The 25,247-nt window shown below is 38.4% G+C and overlaps 1 protein-coding gene across 1 annotated transcript in view; it reads left to right on the top strand.

The window, feature by feature from the left end:
• The first annotated feature begins 1,658 nt into the window (after positions 1 to 1,658).
• Positions 1,659 to 25,247, top strand: part of HMGA2 (high mobility group AT-hook 2) — a 164,325-nt gene continuing 140,736 nt past the window's right edge. Inside the window, exons 1-3 of the mRNA XM_087723481.1 lie at positions 1,659 to 2,128; positions 4,551 to 4,637; positions 16,378 to 16,428. Coding sequence (XP_087579607.1) covers positions 2,009 to 2,128; positions 4,551 to 4,637; positions 16,378 to 16,428 — 258 coding nt within the window. The 5' untranslated portion in view covers positions 1,659 to 2,008. The remainder of the gene's footprint in view (positions 2,129 to 4,550; positions 4,638 to 16,377; positions 16,429 to 25,247) is intronic.

Genomic DNA, 25,247 nt, shown 5'->3' with positions numbered 1-25,247 from the left:
AAAACCAGAGGGATGCATGGAGGGCAACTGAATAGATATCCCAAAAGACCTCTGGCTCAAGAAAACACTTTTTGGACATAAAATGTTGAATAATTGATCAGTACACAAAAGAGATGGTTGAAAGTAGAAGTCTACAAAAACTAAAGAGGGAAACTCAAGGCCTGTTTTTGAAAAATAACATGTTGAGGGAGATAAGGACCAAAAGCATTCAAGAGTTCAAAACAGAGAGGAGAATTGTTGCCAAGGAAATGGACAGGCAATGGAGGAAACTAGGTGGATATATAGTTGCTTTATCTAAGCGTTTTATCTAAAACATTTCTAATGGAAATGTTGCTATTATGGCTTCTGCTATTATCATACTACTGGCCAGAGAGGCCATAAAATATTGCTTGTATTTGAATTTTGCAGATTGGAACTGAACTCATTCAACCATTTTAGCTGTTTGGTTTTGATGATTTTATTGGAAAAAAATCAGTACTAGATGAATATAACTTAATGTCATCAGTAGAGAAAAAGTGGATTAAAGGATTTAACAAAGGCAAAGACGAGATGGTGGCATGTATTCAAATTACATCTTTATGTGTTAATTATTTCACATTCAAATTATTTTTCTGGAAATACTTTGTTTACCTGAAAATAAGACCTCCCTGGATAAGCCCAATCAGGCTTTTAAGCGCATGCACTAAAATAAGCCCTCCCCCCCAAAACCCCTCCCTGAAAATATTGCAATACAGCAGCAGCCATGAGTTGACCACGCTCGCCACCTCCTGCACATTAAAAATAATAAGACCTCCCCGAAAATAAGGCCAAGCACTTATTTCAGGGTTGAAAGAAAATAAGACCCTGTCTTATTTATGGGGAAACACGGTATATACTGAACTTCGTTTTAGCAAAGTTGAGTATTTCTTGTAAGAAAAATGATCCTGGCAGCAATTTGGAGGGAAAAGCCATCTGCATGAGGAAACCTGATTTATTTGGCTCAGTTCAACCAATTCAGCTATTTTATACATGAAAATGGGCAGGATCAACTTTGGACAGGTGCCATCTTGGAAGGGCACCTTTTTGAGGTGTGATTTCTGTTTTTAATGGTTTACCAGCATTTGGTATAGGTCCAGTACTCATTTGTGTGTTCCCCACTTTCTCTAGTTTTGTCTCCCCCTCCCCTCTTGTTGCCCCCTGTTTCTTTCCCACCCAGGACAAAAGATTTCTTTCTTTTGAAAGGCAGGTTACTTATTGAGGACAGGCATCTCCTAGTGTTTCCATCCCCTTGCCGGCCGTTCTCTCTCGGCATATCCTTACGGAGGCAAACGCGTGAACGTCTCGGAGGTTTTCTCTTTCTCCCGCTTTCTCCCTCTCGTGTCCGTGTGATCTCTTTCACTCCCAACGTGCACGATCCGGTTTCAGCCCAGCCGAAAGGCGCGCTGGGTTATACATTTTCCCCAGCGCCCTAACTCGGGTTGCTGCTGCTGCTGAACGCACCGGAGTCTGCGGAGCCCCCACTTGCTTTGCGCTCGTAAGAGGAGCGTTCCCGCCGGCCCGCCCACCCACTCACTCACTCACCCACCCGCCGTCCCAGCTCTCTCCTAGCATTTCAAGCGCTTCTATCTCTTTCCACTCCCTCCGCTTTGGCTCAAAACAAAAAAAGTCAGCAGCTCGATCTTCCTGCATTTCCATCCCGGCGCTAAATTGTAAAGAGGGGAGATTTCCCACTCCGCCTCCTTCTGCAGCCGCCGCCGCCAGCACCACTGGCCCCGCTACTGCCGCCGCCGCCGCCGCCATCCTCTCCCTCCTCCTCTGCTTCTCCTCCTCCTCCTCCTCCCTTTCTTCTCTCCTTTTGGCAACCCCAGGACGTCCGGCGTGGTGGTGGCGGTGGTCGGGGTGGCGGTGCTGCCGTGGGGTCGCGAGTGGACGAGGTCGCCTTTGAATCCTCCGTTTTTCCTAAGGTGCCTCGCAGAGCGCGAGCGAGCTGAGAGCCCGCGGAGAGGCTGAGAGGCAGCTAGGAGTCACGATGAGCGCACGAGGTGACGGAGCCGGGCAGCCTTCGACTTCTTCTGCGGCTGCCAAAGAACAACCTGCCGCCGCCGAACCGCCGAAGAGGGGACGAGGGAGACCCAGGAAACAGCCACAAGTCAGTACTTCCTCTAGCTAACTTACAACAGAGCGGAGGGATGTGAGAATCGGGCGCGCACGTGCCTTGCGAGCTCCTCGGCATTGGCGGTGTGTGTTTGTAGATGTAAAAGTTTTGTGGCGGCCACGCGGGTTTCTTTGCAACTGTAACAAAGCGGCTCGGAGCTGCAAATCACACTGGCAAGGGCAAGGAGTGGAATGTGTACGTGTGTATGAGAGAGTAGTGTATGTGTGTGCGCGGGCGCGTATGAAAGAGGGAGAAATGTGTGCGCGCGCGCGTGCTTGCGTTTTGCTTCTTTTGAACTGGCAAAAACTTATCTTTGCCTTTATTGTGTGGTTTTACTCGGCTCCGGTCCCACCAACCAGCGCTCGCGGGCTAGTTTCGAGCAAAGTTTAAATTGAGCCTGTGAGCAGACGGGAAGAATGGGAGTCCGGGCTGTCTTCGCTACTACGCCTCAATCTTTGTGCCATGTGTCTTCTAGCTCGCCTCGCAGTGGCTGCTGCCACCTTTGCTCCCATCCGACTTCACCCCCTCCCATCGTGGCCGGGAGGGAGGGGGTCAGGCTCCCCAATTGTGTGGTTCAAAGGGGGAGCCATTGTGGGCTGCGTGTTTACTTTGCATTTTGTAGGGTTGTTTGACTTCCTCGAGGTTTAGTCTGTTCCCCCTCCCGCCTCCCCTCCAGGAAACGGATTGCCTTTGTATGGGAAAGGGTGTTTCGGGGTTTAGGGCTCCTCGTGGGACATTTGAGTCCTGGGCATTCCCTTTTCTCCCCACGAAGTGAAATCCATAAGTACTATGTGGTACATTTGGCAAAGTAAACAGGCTACGGGGATACCCGGCTCGTCCTACCCGCTTCAAGTAATGGAGAGAGAGAAAGATTCTCTGCGGATGCAACCAATTAAGGTTGCCGTTGTAGCGCTGCCTAGCCGCATGGAGAACTTTTTCTGTTGTTGTTTGGGTTGGTTTCCATTTCCTCCGAGGCAGCTATCAGCATTAGGAGTTGCCTACTAAGTGCATTTAAAGCTGACTTCCGCGGCATAATTTTTTTTTCATTCATTAGCATCAAACCACTTCCTGATTTGAAACCTGAAATGTAAAATACCTCGAAGTGGGGGGTTCCCTTAAATCTGCGGCGCTGTTGAATGATCATTAGCCAGGACTTCAGACTTATCCTACTTTTCTCTTCACATCCCCAACAATAAAGCAATAAATATATTTGAGAAAGGACAGTATAAAAAAAAAACACACACACCTCTTATGTTACCTTTGTTAAACTATCCTGATTTCAGTGTTCCCTTCCCCCACTTGTAGCAAAATTTCCCATCATCGCCTGTATCAGTTTATTTTTGAAAGAAGTGTGTTGACATTGGAAGATTCTTGTTTCAAAATGGAATATTTTATGAAATATACTGTACTCAGGAAAAAAAATCGCTTCTCTCCCAGTCGGTGCTGAACATTATAACATATCTGGCTTGATTTTTTTTTCTTTGAAATTATGTCAGTTATAGTGCAGTGAAATTCTATGTATGCCTGCCCAGAAGTAAGCCTCACTGAATGCTGGGTTTTAGTCCCAGGTAAGAGTGTATAGGATTAGGGACTTGATTTCTCTTGCAACCTAAAGAATGCAGCAGAGTTTTAAGATCCATTCACAACTGCACTTAATTAGTTGAACTTCATCCTGTAATCCAAATAAAATGTTTGATATTTGAAAGTGATTTTTTTTCTTTTAGTCCATATGATTCATTGAATAAACATTTGAATTCTGAAAACTGGAATCCTACACATTTAAGCAGTCTTCTGTTTATGATCAAACAGAAACCATTGGGGGGGGGGATATCTGAACAAAAACTGGTTTTATATACTCTGAATCTCAGTCACGCTATAAACTTTAAATTGTTTTCTCATCAGGCCAGAACATGCAAAGCCCCCACATACTGTATAACATATAGATTCCATTAAGCTAGACAAAGTGGATTGTAAACTACAGAACAAAGCAAAGCTCACTTTGGTAACTTTCATAACAAGAGAAAAATATGCCTTAAAGGTTCTTTAAGGTTGGAATCCCAGTCTCAAGTGGTTACAAATGTATATTTAATAAACAGTTATCAGGTGAATGGGAAGAGCCTCCACTGATTAGAATGACAAAACATAATCTTATTAGGTGTATTTGGTTGGGGAAAATGTATCACTGCTATAATATTTCACATACTTTTTCATTGTTTTCTATGGAGCTCAAGCTGCTATGGAGAAACATTTTAAATAATGCAGATAAACAAATATTATTATTTCCCTGCTTAACATTCTCTTTCACTATTAAAGTTCAGTCACTTGTTGACATAAAACAAGTGTATTTTAAGTTCTGTTGTTTGTATTTAGATTTCTGTTGAGTTTTTGGGGACAACGGTGTGTTTTCTGTTTTTAGGAACCTACAGGAGAGCCATCTCCCAAAAGACCAAGAGGAAGGCCTAAAGGAAGCAAAAACAAGAGTCCCTCTAAAGCAGCTCAGAAGGTGAGAGTCGTCCATAATAAAAGATTTGCTTTCATTACCTCCTATTTTTTAGCTGTTGTCTAAACAGTTTCACATTTAACCTTTGAACTGTGTGAGGTTTGGGCCATTGTGATAATATTTCAGGCAGGAATGTTGGAGGAGGATCTTGAATATATGAGAAGTAATCCCCCCCCCCCAGTAACTTCTACATATGTTTAATTTCCAAATTCAGAATTTCACGATATATGAACTCTGTTTACTACTGTTAAATAAATTCTACTATTGTTAATATCTAACATTAAATATTCATATTCTGAAAATTTTTAATATACTTAGGCAAATTATTACTCTAATGTTTTGTTAACTATATAGCTAAGCATAATACATTGATAGGTATCAGGATATTTGTTTATATACTCATCATCATCATCATCATCATTATTGTTATCTTTATCATCAGACATCAGGGTTGAATACCTGGCTTTCCTCTATATTCCTTGCTTGACTTAGGAAGTATATTTTGGGAAGGGGGGAAACACCACATTTTGAACAATTGCTGCATTCTGAATATTAAGGAAAGGAGCATGAATTGATAAGTTTGTTGAAATAATCCACTTTGTCTCCAGACAATTTTTTTTAATTTAACAGATTCCAAGACAATACCACAAAAAAAGCTTTTTTATTTAAACAATCATGGACATATGCATAGCATAGTGATTTGCTATTTACAGTTTTTTTATAAGAATACTGCTGACCTCAGTTTTAAGTAATTTTGAAACATCATGAATCATGTTTGGTAGACCAGTTACTACCACCAGCAGTTTTCATTTACAAATACATCAGAAACAAAAACACAGATATTGTTATTGTTATACAGATGTGGCATTTTTCTAGTTAAAACTTGTTTTGGCATTTTTTATATATGCACATCAGTTTTAATATTGTTACTGTGATATTATGGATTATAATAACCTATGATAAATGCTTTTTGTTAAAATTTAGGGACTGACTATGTTTTTGTCTTTGTTTAATATAGCTCCTTTGAGTTTCAATACAGAAAACTTTATTCTTTTGCCTTTGCCTCCTCTCTCTTTCCTCCCCATTTTTGCAAATGGAATGTAAAATACAAATATATATTTCACTGGCACATCTATTTTTTTTAAAAAAATGTAGAAAGAGTGTAGACAAGCACAACAAAAATAATCTGTAACTTTAATCCCCCCCCAAAGAGAGTGCAGGTAAAGTGATATGCTAGGGTTTTATAAAATTAAAGATGATATCAAGGAAATGAATGTTTCATACTGCTAAAAGTCATAATCTCACAGTCATCCAATAAAATGGAAATAAGGCAATCTAAGAAAAGCAATGATTAGCCAGTGATGTTTCCTCTAACAAGATGTAGCAGTGACTACTAATGAGAATAGCTTTAATGAAAAATTAAATCAGCCTTCTTTATTTCTTCCCAGAATTTCATGACCATTGTTTGCATATGGAGGGCACCAGGTGGGAAAAGACTGAACTTACAAAAGGACACAGCTATCCATGGTGTAAATTACTCATTTTTTTGTAAATCTGTACAACTGTAATCCCCCTCCCCCATTTCCCAGAGATCTCATGACAATTTTTGGAGGGTTTTCACATTCTGCTATAGCCTTCCTTAGGCCCATAGCTGGCCACTGTGGAAACAGAAAATTGAATTATATAAGTTTACAAATCTTGCTGAGCCATAATGTCCTCCACTTATTACTGTAAAGGAGCCTGCCCATTATGCTTGCACATTGTGATGGTTGTAATTTGGGCCATCCACACTATGGACCCAATTTTGACCTTTATGGAATGGTTTTTAAGTAAGTGAATAAGTGATTTGCTATTAACCAGGTTTGAGAAAAACTGGAAGTAAATGTCAGTTTTGGGCAAAACTGCTGTAAAATGTGGTCATATGATCTCAGGATGCTACAAATAGCTGTAAATGTAGTTTTAGTTTAGTTTTAGTTTAGTTTTATTAACATTTATAGGCCGCCCTTTTCCCTAAGGGGACTCAGGGCGGCTCACAAAAAACCAGGGAAGGGAAAATACAACGTTAAGATTACAACATATAATAAAATAGCAAACAACATGCATTCATCATTCGGGCGGGGTAGGAATCCTTATCCCCAGGCCTGACGGGCGAGCCAGTTCTTCAAGGCTGTGCGGAAGGCCGGGACGGTGGAGAGGGTACGAATCTCCACGGGGAGCTCGTTCCAAAGGGTCGATGTAGGTTGGTCATCAAGCACCCAAAATGTCACATGACTGCTGGAACTTTGAAATCAGGTTGTAAGTATCCCTGGGGAGGTCTGCCATAACTTAAACAATCAGTAAGTATGTAGTTGTAAGTCAAAACTACCTCCAGTTTGTTTGATTTTGGTTCAGTGTGATGTGTGAAATCATTCTCTGATTTTGTAAATCCCTGATGGCTTAGTGATATTTTAACACCCATATATAATAGTTTATTCAACAAACCTTAGTGATTTAAATAAAAACTTAACCCAAATAGCGAATCTGTTATTCACAAAACACTGCTAGTCTTTGTATTAAGCAGATATCATGTTTATAGCAAGCAATATTTGAGATTTATAAATTTAGATAATTAATTAACTCTCAGGGTGATCCTAACTATTAATTCTATTTAATTCAGTTTGCAAAACAAATAGGTTTAGGATTGTACATATACATAAATGTTAATTAACATATTTCTATAGTTATTTTATAATATTAAACTGATTTAGAAAGAATTAGGGGTTTATTTAGAAATGTTCACAAAGGAATGGCTACACTTTTGTTCATAATTCAAAGATAATATTCTTAAAAGTTGTTTTAAGAATAGAATAATTTTACTCTGCAGATGTTATCAGTTTTATATTAAAAATATACCATTTGCTAGATGCTGTGGCTCTTCAACACAGGAGTTGTATAATGGTTGTCACAGAAGAGGCAGCTTTACTTTCAACTTACAATGATTGAAAAATATTGCGTGCAAGAAGTTTTAAGTGGATTCTGCCCATAATTTCTAGATTTTCAAAAATATTCTAAAATATATCCTGCAGTAATTATTGAATGTACAGAACTGATTATTGGTTAAGTTTTTCTTTATGTGGGTTAAATATCTACTTAATAAAAGGACAACTTGCCTATTTTTGAAGAATCATTTCTAAGGTATAGATATTTATTTTTATATATGCATAGTTCTCTATCCTAACCATACTCTATTGAGGAAATAGATTTTTTAAAAATAAAAGTATATTCATACGAATTCAGTTTCTTTGCTCCAGTGGGAAAACTGTATATATGTATTGTTTAAATAATTTATATTGTGCCTCTCCATTGTTAAAGTAGCTAATAAAAACATATTTTAAACTGTAATGGACAAATTATAAAGTATAATTTGTCCATTAATTAGTATACAAAGTGTATAAATCATAGATGTGCTTTATCTTTTTGGACCTTTAAGAATTATAACCCACTTTGCAATTTCAGTGTATACAAAGTAACAATGTTCATATTTGGTATATTGAATTATTAGGAAAATGTATTATTGTTAACTGTAACTATTTTATTGGTCTGAGATATGCTATTAAATAATTTTAAAACACACACACACACACAGGCACACATCTAGATTTATTTCCAATTGGAAAACAGTTGTCACTGCTAAAATTATTTTACCATAAAAGTGAATTCTGTAGGTAATGAAATGTTGCTAAAAATTATGATATATAATAGGTGGCTTCTTTCTCAAAGTAAAGTAATTGAAATGTATTATAAGATAAATTTATATTTTTAGAATTCAGACAGGCAAATAAAGAAGTTCATGATTACTTGATAAGATTTTCTCTTGTAAACGCTTATACTTCATAATTAAAAATCTCTCTCAGTGTCTATATAATATATATGTGTGAATGATGTGGATCTTTGTTATATTTTAGAGAAAATTCCATTAAATCTAGTGGGAATGTCCTGGAATGCTCAATGATGTCTATTGCTGCATTTTTAAAAAGCTTACACAGCTTCTGGTAGACTTAGAAATCGGGCCTGGGAGGCATTTAAAACAAATTGAGCTTGTTAGGAAATTAGTAGTGTGAAACTTGACAATACATAAAAATGCTGCAGGATCTAATGAGTAGCTTGTTTCATGTCTGCTGTTCAAATTCCAGGGAATAGCCCATAAAAACAGTAATATAAAACCCACAACTAAATGAATGTATAATTAACAGAGCTTTCTAAAACAACAGCAGCAGTATTAGCTCTTTTAAAGTTTTAAGTTCACAAAGGAATCAAATAAGAGAGAAAGATTGGAAGCAGGATAGTACTGTTCTAATTCAGATGTTTCTGTCACTGATCAAATTCTTACGTTACTGTTTGAAAATGATTTTTTAAATATTTGAGGGAAATTGTTTAGTAGCTTTTAAAACAAGGATAGATATCTTATGTGTCATAGTCTAGATTTTTAGATTTATAGTTCATGTTCTTTGTTTATACTTGATAAAATACAGTTGATTTTGTTTTTAGAATGAAGATATATATTTGGAGTATTGTGTTACAAATTGTTTTTTGGAAGCAAGTTCACATGATATTAATGGGACTTAAGTGCATGTTAAATGAAATGACAAATCAAATTCATCCTACTTTAAAATATATAAATCCAGCTTAAATTGTAGTTTGCTAGAAAATAAGTTACTTATTAACTATAAAAAAAATCTGTTTTGAGAAAAAATGAGACAATGGACATATGTCTCTGAAATGTGTATATGCCTTTCATTCACCAGTCAATTAAAACAAACAGCCTAAACTGTGTGAATATCACCAACATTATCTTTTCCATTCTTCAGACAGTATCATCCAGACACTGAGGAAGAAGCCTAATTTGCAAGCATAGATCACATCTGCATGTAGACTGTCATTTATTTTTACTTGGCCCAGGAAAAGAAACCATTCTCCTCTTTTGTGGTCATAGAGTGAAGAAAGATGCAGGGTTTCAGCTTTTTTTTTTTTTTAAGAACAGTGATTTCTCCCTCCCCTCCCAATAGCAAAACACTTCTAAAGCTGATTTTGTTAGCATGTTTCCTTTACTTCCAAAGTGCCCGTAATTTATGGCTTAGGGCAGGATAATTCTTGGGGTGCTATGCAGATACTAATTCTTCCTCTATTATGTACTAAACAATACTTAATACAAGTATGCTCTTAAAAATGAGAGAATACTGTAGTTATTACCATATTGGTAAGTAGAAAATGGTGGGGCCATAAAGAAATAAGATTGTCATACTTCATAACCATATTCACATACTGATGATAGTTGTTAAAAGCAATCAGTAATGTAATCTTATAAAGCAAAGCAACCCATGTCTGCTAAAGCAGGGATTTGATTTCTTTAGCATGTGCTGATTTGTTTGAAACCATGCAGGCAGCATTCATTCCGTTCCAATTTGACTGTGATTGGTAGTCTTTTAAAGTGCTATTGTGCTACTCTTTTCTTAGTAACTTAGGTATAGGCTTATTAATAAGAGGCAGCTGTTTTTTTTAATAGACAGAACACAGTATACTTCTTTACCATGATTCTGAAGCTTGAAGCTGGATGTCAGTGGAACTGACTCGTGCAAAATATTTTCATAAGAGCCAAGGTGGCGCAGTGGTTAAATGCAGCACTGCAGGCTACTGCTAGATCAGCAGGTCAGCGGTTCAAATCTCACCGGCTCAGGGTTGACTCAGCCTTCCATCCTTCCGAGGTGGGTAAAATGAGGACCCAGATTGTTGGGGGCAATATGCTGACTCTCTGTAAACCGCTTAGAGAGGCCTGAAAGGCCTATGAAGCGGTATATAAGTCTACTGCTATTGCTATTGCTATATGGTCATCCTACTGACTACAGAGTAATGGAGGATTCAAAATGACAAATTTGATGGTAAATGGCAAATACATTATTCTTCTAAATGTTATAATATAGGTTACTAATAGATGATGATTGCAGACTCTGGAATCATGTCATTTTTAGTATTCTGTCCACCTGAACATGTTTAAATGATAGCAGTAATTTTCAGGTGATTACCTCTACTATTATTTATAGCAGGGATGTCAAACTCATGAATCGCCGGCAAGATATGTCATGTGCTCGCCCCGCTCCCGCCCGGTTAAGTGAAGGGGGGGAAATCCTGATACATCACATGATGCCACCATGATGACGCGAGTTTGACACCTCTGATTAAATCTTTGTAAGACAATACTTGATTTTAGATGTCATGTCTAGAAAATTGGATCCATAGTGAAAGAGGACTCATTGCTGAAATATTTTAAGCAATATTCACTAAATTTCATATAACGTGCTAATATATATATATATATATCTTTTCTTATGCAGTTTGTTTGAAAATGGTATCAAGAAAATGGCATTTATATTATGGTGATATTTATGATTAAATATGAAGATTTTATAAAAAAACATTTTAAATGAAATTTTATTCTCTAATTTTGTGCTATTACATTTTCACATGTTTCTTCCCTATAATGGGATATAGATATTTATCTGTATTTATAGCCTAAGGAATTGTAGAAAACCGCTGCAGTATTTTCACATCCTTTTTACAAAGCATTGTCTTATACAAAGATTTTTGGTAAGGAACTGAAAGAATTGAGTGTTTAAAGGACTAAAAGAAAAACAAATAAATAGGCATTCTATTAATTACAGAATATAGGCACTACTGGGATTGCATTTGATTTTATTTTATTTCTATAGCCTCTCATCTCAACCACTGACTCTGTGGCTTAAAATTCTAAAAATATAAAAACAATAAAACATTTAAACAATAAAAACAATCAAAATGCATATATACAGCAGCCAAGATAATTAACAAAGCTAATAATGGGACCTATAACATATTTGCAGGCCAAAGCTACATACAGGTAGCCCTCAACTTACAACACTTCATTTGGTGACTGTTCAAATTTATAATGGCACTGAAAAATGTGATTTATAAATGCTTTTTCACAGTTACAACCTTTGCAGCATCCCATGGTCACATGATCAAAATTCAGATGCTTGCACCTGGTTCACACCTATGAGCTTTGCTATGTTCCAAGGTCATGTGATCACTTTTTTGCAACCTTATGATAATTAAAATCAATGGGGAAGCCAGATTGATTTAACAACTAGGTTATTAACTTAACTGCAGTGATTCACTTAACTCTGACAAGAAAGGTCATAGAATGGGACAAAACTCACTTAACAAAAGGCTCACTTAACAATAGAAATGTTATGCTCAATTGTGGTCATAAATCAAGGACTACCTGTACATAGCCAGGTTTTTAGAGCCTTACGAAAGCTTAACAGGATTGGGGCCATTCTAATTTTTAAGAGGAAAATATTCTGCCCAGCAGGTGCTACTGCAGAAAAGGCCCATCTTCTATTCCTCGTCAGCTGACTTTCTTTGGCTGATGGGTGTTGCCGCATGCCTCGGCAGCTAAATAGAATTGGACAGATAGAGAGTCTTGAAAAAAGATGGTCTCAGGTAAACTGGTCTCAAGCTATGTAAGGCTTTAAAGGTGACAAACAGCATTTGAATTGTACTCAGAAATATACCGCTAGCCAATACAATTCTCATAGTAGCTGTGTTACATCTGCTGTATGTCCAGCACTATTTATTATTGCGCAACTGCATTCTGAACTAGCTGAAGTTCTCAAGCACTTCTCAGGGGCAACCCCATGTAGAGAACATTGCAGTAATCTAAACAAGAGGTTACATGGGCATAGGTGATAGTGAACAAGGTCTCCTGGTCCAGGAACGGGCACAACTGGTTGCACTACTGGAAAGTGTGCAAAGGTTCTCTTAGCCATTGTTGCCACCGGCTCTTTGAACAGGAGCTCAAGTCAAGGAGGATCACAGATTGCGTATTGGGTCTGTCTGGAAATAGAACTAGTTCTAGAACTAACGAGTGAAGAACCTTGTCTTAGAAGGGTCCGAATGCTACCACAGCCAATCAGTCTTGTTAGGGTTAAGTCAGAGCTTGTCCTAAAGTTCCACTAGAATAGGATATCTACAATATCAGTCAGAGGGCCTAAGGTAGAAGTATAAAGCTGAGTGTCTTCTGCATATGACGGCCAAACTAGCAGCTGAATCCTATCCTCAGGTTCCACAAGCTCAAACTCCTCCTCCACCTTGCAAGATGTAGCTCCCTGTACTTCCATTGATTCTGTTTTAAGGCTGAAGTCTAACACAGAAGAAAGGCAAGTGACTTTATCTGCCAGATGTACAGCATATTCTTCACAACAACCCTGTAGGCAAACTTTGATATTCTCCTCCAAGAAGGGACCAAATTACCTGTAACAGGGCTGGTGAATGTGCTGCCCTGCTCACACATGCACACACAGCGGTATGTTAAAAGTCTTTACTGAGCTGCCCAAATATATAGTCCCAAGTAGTTCTTGAAAAACAAAAGCCTATGCATCCCTCAAAACCCAGAGGTTTTGAAGGAGCTGGGAAGAGGAGCAGTCTCAATCCCTGAAGCTAGGCAGAAGCCAGAACAAAGACGTTCAACAAGGCAAGAGACCCAAAGGCTTGAATTAGTCCACCCGGCAAGGCACAAGATCAAGGCACCAACCAGAGATCCAAATCACAAGTCCAAGACAAGAAATACAACAAGGCCAGGATACGAGGCAATACAACTGGATAGGTTGTTTCAGCAATATTTTTCTCTTTGGGCAGGCTTAAATAGCCCCTTACGATGGGTGAGGGTGCTGCCTTGTGAGTAGCCTGGCTGACTGGTGTTCCTGTCACCTCTCATCCCTGCACACTCTTGGATCGGGGAGAGGGGTAGCTCCTCTTCCTCATCGCTGCTGGCAGCTGTGCTTCCCTCCCCTCTTAGAATCTCAAGGCTACCTTGCTGCAGTTGTGATGCCCTCTGCCCAAGCTCAGCTGACTGTCCATCCAGTTGTTCCAGCTGCAGTTGCTCTGTCGAGTTGAGCCTGCTGCTTCCTGAACTGCATCTCCACTAGCCCCCCGTCTCACTGCTCACCATCCTCATCCACACTTAAGTCTGGAAAGGAGATTAGAGGCATATATAGAGGTGTACCCAGCAAATCAATCACAGTGGCAACTATGGAGAGACTCAATAAGGGTGAAGAAATAATTAATTTTCGCCATCATAAGGCAGAATCTAGTTGTCTTTGCTCTTTATCTTTCATCAGCAGCACTCTACCTGTTTTAGTTCCCTCAGTTCTATCATATATGATAGGGAATATTAGGAACCATGGAGAGGCCATTCAGCCACAATCCAGTCTGAATCTACCACTGCTCTGCTATTCTGTTTGGTCACTAAGGCTTTAGTTGGACTGAATAGCATCTTCTTCAGAATAATTTGATACATTAGTTATTTGGGGTGGGGCCCGTTCTGACCTAGGCTTCCTGAGAAAGCATAAATCACAATCTTAGTCCCAAAAACCCTCTTTTATTTAGACAACTGTGAATTAGGGTCATTCACAGCCTGTAATGATTCACAAACAGTTTGTGAAGACTCCCCGAGAGATATCTGCTCGAGGTGCCATAGTCTTTCAGGGTAATGTTGATAAGCACCCACCTCCTCCCTTGAAACACTGCCAGAGACCTAATTGCCAATTAGTTTTTTTAAGGCCAAACCTAACACACAGTCAAAGAGGACTTCTCAGGGCTTGAACTGACTAGATGAGCGAATTGCTTCCTGCAAAGGCTCACGCCCCTTTGCTCCTCTTTTATGTCTTATGGGAGGGGCCAAACATCTCCAAGCCTTACTCCCAAGTCGCCCTTTTTTCTTAATTGTTCTTGCCTTCTCGCAGCTTTGCACAGTGCACACTGGGAACAGGCTCACACTGTTCTGCCTCTCTGATGTCAGACTCCGGAGGCAGCACATAACTACCAGATGTCCCTGGCCCCCTCTCTGCCTCTGATGCAGAGCCCTCGTCCGAGCCTTCCCCAGACTCCAAGACTGGCCCATGTTCCTCCGCAACTTCCTCACTCTCTGACTCTGCCGCCAGCTCCTCAGGCTGCTGGTGAACTACAACTGGCCCAGATAACGGAGGGTGGGGGTGGTGGCACTTGAGAATTGGAGACATAACAGATAGTGATCTGACCACCGCAGGGGGAAAATCAATATTTTCCCCAAATCCATAAAGCTCTTCCATTGCTCTGACATAAAACCAGATCTGGTATATCACCATCATGATGAGTTGGGATCTGCCAATTCAAAAAATGGCTACTAACTCCTGAGCTACCTCTAATCCTGAGCCAGGAATGGCAGATTGAGGTTGTCCCGGATCAAGAGACCAGGAAACTCCACCACCAGTCCAGGCACAGAATTGAGGAGTTGAGGGAGGGAAGCAGGAAGGCTGGTACAATAGCAACAGATCCAGCTGACCCATCCTGCTACCCAACACAACAAATAGCATCTCACATCAGGTAATCTGTGGAGCAAGGACCCTGGATGCCTTCCTAGTATCCCAGGCAATGACCACCACCCCATATCACCTTTCCTGGACTTAATAATATTAACTTATAGGATTGCTGTTTATTAAGTAATGCAGGGGAAGTGCTGCTTAAATCTTGCGGCTGCAGTCCTGTGTGGATATTTAATGGTTATCATTGGAGTCAGGAGGTGGCTTCACATATTGCCCTTAGCCATGATACAATTAGTTAAGTTTTGCTTTGATATGTTTATCAATCTAACCAATTTGGTTTTTTTTTAAACGTGTCTTACAATTTATATGAACTCACCAAATCATTATTTATTGAATTGCAGCTAAGCAAGCTATGTTTTATGAACACATCCACTATAGAAGTTAAATCATGGCTTATGAGAATGCGCTATGTGTGAATCCAGATAGACCTCTTATTCAAACAAGGAATAGTTATAGTTTTGTAAAATGCATTAACCTATTCAAGGAAATTTACTTTTGAATAATAACAATAGAAATGGTATGTATTCAACATTTTAAATTGCTTTTTATCCATTTTTGCAAATCACTTGGAAAGGTAAGAAAAACTAAAGTATTCATGCAAGATACCATATTAATTCAGTTAAATTCATTCAAGAATTTAACATCATACAATATTTTTTTATTTGCAGGATTTGAATTAATATTAATGCTTAGCACCAAAATCATATTTGGAATTGGAGAGGAGGAAAATTGATTGAAATAACTTTTTAAATAAATGTATGTTTTGAGTATGCTCTGAATAGTGTAACATTTAATTTATGTATAGACAGTATGTTTCCTGATCTTCCTACATTCCTCTAGTCACAGCTTTTTTATGTTAGCGGTCATTGCTAACATTTTGAGTTTGTTTTGGCGCACAAACAAAGAAAAGTTCTTTAAACAGATACATCCAAAGATAGTTTTTGTCAAGAATGTTGATTTGCTTTCCATACATTCTTATCAATAGTCTAGACACATGAAGATCACAGTGAATAGTCTATCATTTTTTTTAAAAACCATTTCCTTCCTTAAACAATGAACTTTTCATTCTGTTTTATGAAAGGATGGGCTCAGCCTTTCTCCATAAGGGAAAGAGAGAAAGAATGGGGGTGGGGGAGAAAGAGTAAGATAGATAGTAGCAGTTTTTTTTTCTTGCTGGCTCCCATCTAATCAGCAGATAAATAAAAGAACAGTGTTGCAGGAAGTATGCACTAGTTAGCCCAACACCAGGGTTGTCTAATAATGTAATTACAAATAATTTGGATCTATATCATGTATCTTTGTTTTTATAGAAAGCAGAAGCCACTGGAGAAAAACGACCAAGAGGCCGACCCAGGAAATGGGTAAATACTACTTTACATTTATAAGTATGGTTATTTCATTCCCCAAACATATCATTAATATAGATAGTTATCTCATTTTTGTTAGTTTAAATTCATTGCTATTTTTTACTTAATTTATCTTCTAGCAAATCATAACCTGGGTTTAATGATTATATACTTAGTGAATAGCCAGGATTCATAATATCTGAAGTCGAAGAGAGAATGGTAGTCCCAGGCTTGGAGTAAAGTCATTTCTAATATGGTTAATCCCTCCACCGTATATATAGTGTTTGCTCCTCCCACCCGGATCCACCTGTGGGCCCCACTTCATGTCCCTTAGTGATGATACTAATACAGAGCCCTAGCACAAAGACCCAGCTACCCAAGCGTCCCCATCAGCCCCTATTGACTGGAACCAGGTAGGGAACATCCTGGTACCCAGTCTCCCTCCAGTAACTCCAAGCCAGCCAGCCGGTAACCCATGGCCATCTAGCAGCATCCAGCATTCTCTCTCCATCCGAAGGCTCCTGGGGTGACAAGCTGTTGATGACGCAACACCCCTTGAATTGGCATGCTAGAGACGCACCAGCCAGCTGGGAGTTCCCTGGCACGGCATGTCAGCAAAACCGTGCCAATCAGCTGGAGCCTCCCGAGCGGCCCAGAAGCATGGGAACTGATGATCTGAAGAACCAATGAGATGGGGACTGGGAGGAGGTGATAGATGGTGCGGGGTGATTGCTAGTGGCATCGGAGAGGAGGAGGGAGGCAGCAGGGTGCCAAGAGAAGAGAGATCCCCGCAAATGGCAGCCCTGGCTACCCGAGGGCTGACATGCTGTCCTCCTACCACTGGGACGACATCTGGAATACAAAGCACACCATTCCACCCCAGTTTACCAGGACAGCAGTGATGGAACCGAGCCACCAAGCGGGTGCACTCACATCCGAAGATCGCACCCATGAAGCCTCCGACAGGGGGTAACAACACCTACTTCTTACTGTAGGAGACCTCTATGCTGACGGGAGTCCAATATTTGGTCTATTTCATAGTGCTGCTCCCCCTCACCTGGAATGGTCGGGGTGCCTGGACTGGCACCTTCTCCATATTTGTAGGTTAACCTTGCCTAATTTGCCTCATCAGTTTGTGTTATATCATAACTGCAATCTTATTAGACAACCTCTGTTAATTATACAGGCTGGGAAACCCAGGATCTGTAATTCAAATATATTTGAGTATAGTAGATTAGGAAGGACGGTTATAGGTAGATGTTTGTAGGAAACACAAACAGACGTCCTGTGTGCCTGATGTTGCAGCAATTTTGTGCTGCTGATTGTTATCACTTGTTTTCTTTATCACTCTCCCCAACCATACCCTTACTTTCTTAGAGCTCTTTAGCCAAACCTTGCTCCTCTTTCTGGCTACAGCATTGGTAGCGGGAGGAAAGGACTGGATTTGTTGTTACCACTTCAGGGAATAGTACAAGTAGTATACTGATTTTGTGGTAATAGATACTAGATTGCACATGTCATTGTATGTGTAAATATAGGTACATAAAGTAGGCTGTAGGATCTGATTAGTGTTTTTTTGCCTGGACCTCTGAAAACTGCAGGTACTGCTCAATGAAAGTGTTGAAAGAAGGCTCATGAAGAGCAACTGGTTTCCTACCTTTAGACTCTAATTTGCTCAGAGACGTTTCTTTATTGATTGAGTGGAAATAGTTGTGTGAGCCTTATCAGCATGAATGAACCTCAGCTCTTGCTTTAAAAAAAAAGAGAATGAGATAGTTCGTTGGGTAATTCAGTTACAAAGGTTAAAGAGGGGTTTATCAGGCATTGGAAAGTGATTATGAAAGAGGATAAAATTCAAACAGTGTATGCAAAGATAAGGTTAATAAACAAAACTTCTTTGTTTCTTTCCATAGTGTCCAGGGACAACTCTGCCTCAGAGTTAAGAAACTTATACCAAACAACTCTGTGGTTCATATTATTTACCCTTTTGGGCTGTCACAGAATAAATTGGCTTAACCAAAATAAACTTGGGTTTTCAAGCCAGTCTTTAAATCAAAGTAAGAGCCGAGGTGGCGCAGTGGTTAAATGCAGCACTGCAGGCTACTTCAGCTGACTGCAGTTCAGCTGTTCAAATCTCACCAGCTCAGGGTTGACTCAGCCTTCCATTCTTCCAAGGTGGGTAAAATGAGGACCCGGATTGTTGTTGGGGGCAATATGCTGACTCTGTAAACCGCTTAGAGAGGGCTGAAAGCCCTATGAAGCGGTATATAAGTCTAACTGCTATTGCTATTGCTATTGCTATACATTGCTATACATATTCACAACAGTGGAAATTGTTGTATAATTTTTAAAGTAGGTATAGTGTAACTAGAGCAGATGCATAGATTAAGCATTAGTTTGGGGTCATTCTCTCACCTGCATCTTAAAATCCTATTCAGAATTTTGCTTTGTGGATGCTTGATTTAGGGCATATTAATCATGTCAGTGCCATTCCTATCATTGCAGCTTCTTTTGCAACATAAACTATTTCCACTGTCCAGGTAGTGTGAAGAGATCTAAAATAACATCTCAATAGGCATATAACAGCTCCACTGTTCCCGTATTCTCTTATAAAACCAAGAGGAGCTTATAATTCCTAAAAGAGAAAGTTTTTTCAAAATACCAGATAAAGTGACTGGACAGACAATGACAGTACACATCACTTTCCCCTGCAAAAGCACATCTCCATGTCAGGACTTGATTTACCAAAAAGTCAAAATGCTGCTATTTTTCTTCCATTTTGAATCCACAAATTAGAAATCACTGGGAGAAGAATTTCTTTGTTAATGTGTAGACTCCCAATCATTGTTAAGCTTTCTGCCAAGACTTCAGCAATTGTTCTTTTTTACTTATTAATCATATTTACCAAAGTTTAAGAAGATACATATAAAACTAATTAAAATTAGGTTAAATCCAATGCATTTCTTGTTGAAAATACTGTCCTTGTTATGTTATTCAAAGGGAAGTGCAACTCCCAGCCTACCCCCCCCCCCCCATGTGCTTGTACTCTAGATAACACATATAGAATGGGACTGTTCTACTTTACTCTTACCTCAACAATCTTATAAAGTAGTTTAGTGACTGGCCCAGATGTCCAGGTGGGTACTGGGATCGGCATTTTAGCCTTAATTTTTACATAACAGCCTCACCACTATGATAACGTTTAATAGTAGTCTGGTTTTAAAAATAATGTTTAACAGTATATTGCAGTCTAAGATGAATAATAGCAATAGCAATAGCAGTAGACTTATATACCGCTTCATAGGCCTTTCAGGCCTCTCTAAGCGGTTTACAGAGAGTCAGCATATTGCCCCCAACAATCTGGGTCCTCATTTTACCCACCTCGGAAGGATGGAAGGCTGAGTCAACCCTGAGCCGGTGAGATTTGAACCGCTGAACTGCTGATCTAGCAGTAGCCTGCAGTGCTGCATTTAACCACTGCGCCACCTTGGCTCCATGAAGAAATATTCTCTTTGGAGAACAAAAAGACAATGTATGAGTTGTGTAATAATTTGTAGTTATTTAGTTTGTACCAATAAATGGATAAAAGATGAAACACCTGTAGTCTAGTCAGCTGTAATCTTGAAAATCCTTTGTGAACTACTCAATTTATAACATAATTTTCCTCAACAATCATGCTGAAAAATTATTTGAGTGGATTACCTTTTTGAAATACACATACACTCACAAATTTATATTATTATTTTTACAAATAACTTGTAAAACATTTATCATCCTCCTTCTCATAGTTTCCCCACAAAAACAACTGTGCGAGGTGAGTTGAACTAAAAGAATGTGACTGGCCCAAGATAACCCAAGATCATCACTGGCTTCCATTTAAACTTTAAAATAACATTGGAGTTATTTTATGTTTAATCAAGTATGTTTACAACAAACATTTCTCAAAATATTTTTTATAATAGGGTTCACAGAGATTCTTAAAATTATAGTTCAGAAGAGACAAAAGATGCATTTTAATAACTCCCTAGTTTGTTTTTGCTACATTTATTAATTATACTGTATTTTGTTAATCAAACTGCATGAAGTATTATTTCTGCTCTGCCTTCACTATGTACATAAAGAGATGCATTAGCTAACAGGTCACGGTTAGTTCAAATGAAATATTTTAAATTTCCCAAAACTATGAATCCCCTGGTGAAACTAAATATTGCACCTCTGTTACCTTGCTTTAATAGTAGGAGTGTAAAAAAATTCATAATTGTATTATAAAATGTATTATTTTTCCAGTAAAATAATATATCTTGAAAATATGCTATGGGAATGAGTTCTTTGGTTTCTGTGCTTGACTAAAGAACATCAGGACCTTACAAAAATTAAAGTGTTAATTAATCAGGAAGAACTAATATTGTATTAACATTTGGCTTCAGTACATTAGTTTCATATACATCAATTATTATATTATTGAAAAGACACACATTTTGGTCTTAATTCAAAGTAGATGATTCCTACTAACTGTTATTTCAGTGAGATCCAAATACATAGCTTTATTACCAAATGATAACCATGCTTCCTCTCACAATTATTTATCTCTGTGCAATAATGCCAATTGTATACAAATTTTGTAGACTTTCATACATAAAAATTAGACCTGTTTTATATATAATAAATGGCACGTAGTTTAATTTTGGATAGTAATTGGAAATAAACTACAATACTGTGTTTTATTTGTTATATAATATAGAATGATTTACCTACCATATTTTTCGGAGTATAAGATGCACCCTTTTTCCTCAAAAAAGAGGCTGAAAATCTAGGTGCGTCTTATACACTGAATACAGCATTTTTTGCCTCCTGAAGCCCCGTCCTGTTACCAAAATGGCCGTGCATACCCTTATGGAGACTTTCAGAGAACTCCTGGGAGCTGGGGAGGGCAGAAATGAGTGAAAAACAGGCTGTTTTTTGCCCCCCAGCCCCCATCAGCACTCTATAAGCCTCCATAAGGCTATGCATGCAATTCTTCTGACATAAAATGGGCCCGTTTTCACAAAAAAACTGGCTGTTTTTTGCTCATTTTTGCCCCCCCCCGAGCACTCTGCAAGCCCGCACAAGGCTATTCATGCCTCTTTTTTTTTTTTTTTTTTGAAAAAAAAAAAACAGGGCCGTTTTCGTAAAAAACTGTCCATTTTGGGGAGGTTTGCAGAGTGCAAAAACTTTTTCCCTCCTCTTGGAAAGCTCTTTAACTGATTGATGAGAATTACATTGATCAAGTGATGTGCCAGCAGAAACACCTACCTATCTATTGTATTTCTCTCTATCTCTATTTTTCTCTCTCTATCCCTCTACCTATCTACCTATACCTACACACACTCTCTCTCCCTACCTACCCACTGTATTTCTCTACCTTCCTCTCTCTCTTTCTCTCTCCCTTTATCTACCTACCTACCTAACTACTCTCTCTCCCTACCTCTCTACCTACTGTATTTCTCTCTCTCTCTCTCTCTATTTCACTCTCTCTATATACCTTTATCAACCTATCTACCTACCTAACTGCTCTCTCTCCCTACCTATCTACTGTATTTCTCTCTATATATTTCTCTCTCCCTCTACCTACCAACCTACCTACTCTCTCTCTCCCTACCTATCTATTGTATTTCTCTCTATCTCTCTCTATTTCTCTCTATCCCTCTACCTACCTACCTACATACATACACTCTCTATCACTATTTCTCTCTCTCTCCCTTTATCTACTTATCTACCTACCTACCAACCTATTCTCTCTCTCCCTACCTATCGTATTTCTCTCTATCGCTTTCTATTTCTCTCTCTCCCTCTCCCTACCTACACACACTCACTATTGCTATTTTTCTCTCTCTCCCTTTATCTACCTATCTACCTAACTACTCTCTCTCTCTCCCTACCTACCTACTGTATTTCTCCTCTCTCCCTCCCCTCTCCCTCTCCCTTTATCTACCTGTCTAACTATTCACTCTCTCCCTACCTATCTACTGTATTTCTCTCTCTCTCTCACTATTTCTCTCTCTCTATCCACCTACCTACCTACCTACCTTCTCTCTCTCTCTGTCTCTCTCCCTTTATCTACCTAACTACTCTCTCTTTCTCTTCCTACCTACCTACTGTATTTCTCTCTCTTTCTCTCCCCCTCTCTCCCTACCTACCTTTTTTTTTAAAAAAAATGCCTCTTCAAAACTTTGGTGCCTCTTATACTCCGGTGCATCTCATACTCCGAAAAATACGATATATTACACATTTTCAACAATTACTGTTCAAATTATATAGAGGGTTGGTTTACCTATCCTAATGTAAAAATATCATTTCTGTTTCCTTTGCAGTTCTATTACCTCTATTTAAAGCAGCTGAATTAAAGAGTCAGTTGACAGTGTCTTCACCTTCACTAGTAAATCATAGCCAGTGCTAATTTCATTGGTACCTAAATTGTCTGAACTGAAAAACTGTTCATACCTCGTCAAAGGTTTTTAGGAGTGGTTTCCTTCCTTCCTTCCTTCCTTCCTTCCTTCCTTCCTTCCTTCCTTCCTTCCTTCCTTCCTTCCTTCTTTTCAGTTCAGAGATCTGTTTTCAGTTATATTACAATCAAAAAACAATTTGCATAAACTCATAGTGTTCTGTACTTATAAATCCAAATATGACATTCAAGCTATGTTAATATTGGGAATTAACACATTTTAAGCATCATATGTTGAAAGTCAGTGTTGGATTTCTTTTATAATGGTTATTCTTTTAACGGTAAAAATACCTCTTGTAGGTTAGGCACAAAAATTCATGAGAGCTTGATAGTTTCCAAGTATAAGCAATATCTACTAAAGTAGATGATATATAGAGAATATGGAGTTCTGTTTCTAGTTCAGTACAAATAGACAAGATAAGACAGCCAGCTTGGGCTAGTGAGGGATCAGGTTAGAAACAAAGACACTGAGTTCTAATGCTGCCTTAGCCATAAAGGCCAGCTAGGTGACTTTGGACCAGTCAAAGTCTTTCGGCCCAATCCAATTCACATGGTTTTTGTGAGGAAAATAGGAGGAGAAAGAATATTAGGTATGTTTGCTTCTTTGACTTGTTTATAAAAATAATAAAGATGGGAAAAATCAGAATAAATAAAACCTAAATAAATAGCAGTAAAGAACAAAGATGCAACTTAAAACAATGTACTCTAATCTGATATAATTTAGATCCATTTGAAATGTTAATTAAATCTAGAATTTCCAACAAGCGTCTGAATGAACAGGTTGAAGAAGAGTCTCTTAAAGATTACATAAAATACAAATATTTTAGTTTTTGTAAGGTGTTTTGATGTATTAACTGCATAAAAACACAGTAATATAAACTTGTAAAATTAAACACATATACAATGTAATATTTTAATTATTTCCTATATGCAATAGCAATAGCAATAGTTAGGCTTATATACCGCTTCATAGGGCTTTCAGCCCTCTCTAAGCGGTTTACAGAGTCAGCATATTGCCCCCAACAACAATCTGGGTCCTCATTTTACCCACCTCGGAAGGATGGAAGGCTGAGTCAACCTTGAGCCTGGTGGGATTTGAACAGCCAAACTGCTGAACTGCAGTGCTGCATTTAACCACTGCGCCACCTCGGCTCTTCAATGTCATATAGAGAAGGCATGACTTTATTTTCTTCAGTTTTTAAAAAATGAAAAGGATATACAGCATGAAATATTATTAATCACTTATCCAATGGTATGTACTTTGTGATGCTTTAATAGTTAATACTATCCTTAATGATAAGTGATTAGCTAGCCTTCTAACTTTTTCATTATTCCTTGGATTCCAGCTGCAATATAGTGGTTAAAAATATTCTTAAAATTTTATCTGTTATTTTCAGAACATGTTAATTTTTAGTTCTGTAATGGAAGTTTGCAGCTAGTTTACTTCTGTTAGACTTTGATTGAAAGACTGGGTTTCTATCTAATTACATACCTTCTCATTGTCAGAATAATGCAACAAGCTTATTTTTGTTCAATATGGCTAATACGGGTAGTCCTCGACTTAGAACAGTTCGTTTAATGTCCGTTCAAAATTATAATGGCACTGAAAAAAGTGTCTAATGACCATTTTTTCACACTTATGACTATTGCAGCATCCTCATGATCACATGATTTACATTCAGATGCCTGACAACTGTTTCACATTTATGATGGTTGCAGTGCCCCAAAGTCATGTAATCACCTTTTTGCAACTTTCTGACCAGCAAAGTCAACAGGGAAATCAGATTCACTTAATAACCGTATTACTAATTTAACAACTGCAGTGATTCACTTAACAAATTTCTCACTTAGCAACATAAATTGTGAGTTTAATTGTGGTCGTAAGTTGAGGACTAGGTAAGAATAATAAGAATTTTCTTGTGCATACCCCCTTTCCCAAACGGAGTAGAATAGAAATAATTCTTTTTTTCCTTATTACTCTTTTTTCTTAATCTTTGATCTTGAGCAGTTGAATTATATATATATGTGTGTGTGTGTGTGTGTGTGTGTGTGTGTGTGTGTGTGTATATATATATGTGTATACATATATATAGCCCAGGTTCAAATCCCAGTAAGGGTATGGCTAGCTGATGAGAGCTAAATAGCTTGAAATAGATCTATACTAGTCTCCCTTTATTTATTTATCAGCACAAATAAAAAAAACACACACACACACACACACACACACACATATATATATATATATATATTTCATATTTCTCTCATTGTATCAACATCATATAAATTCTAGCAAAAACACATTTGAGAAAGTCTGTTGTGTTTGCAATTGAAAATTGCCTTGATTCTCCTCTGA

Source organism: Thamnophis sirtalis, unplaced genomic scaffold (genome assembly GCF_051295495.1).
Source record: "Thamnophis sirtalis isolate CommonGarterSnake01/CBP01778 unplaced genomic scaffold, rThaSir2_p1.2 scaffold_9, whole genome shotgun sequence".
Classification (NCBI taxonomy): domain Eukaryota; kingdom Metazoa; phylum Chordata; class Lepidosauria; order Squamata; family Natricidae; genus Thamnophis; species Thamnophis sirtalis.
Note: the sequence above shows the minus strand (reverse complement) of the source record. Positions and strands in the feature narration are given on the sequence as shown.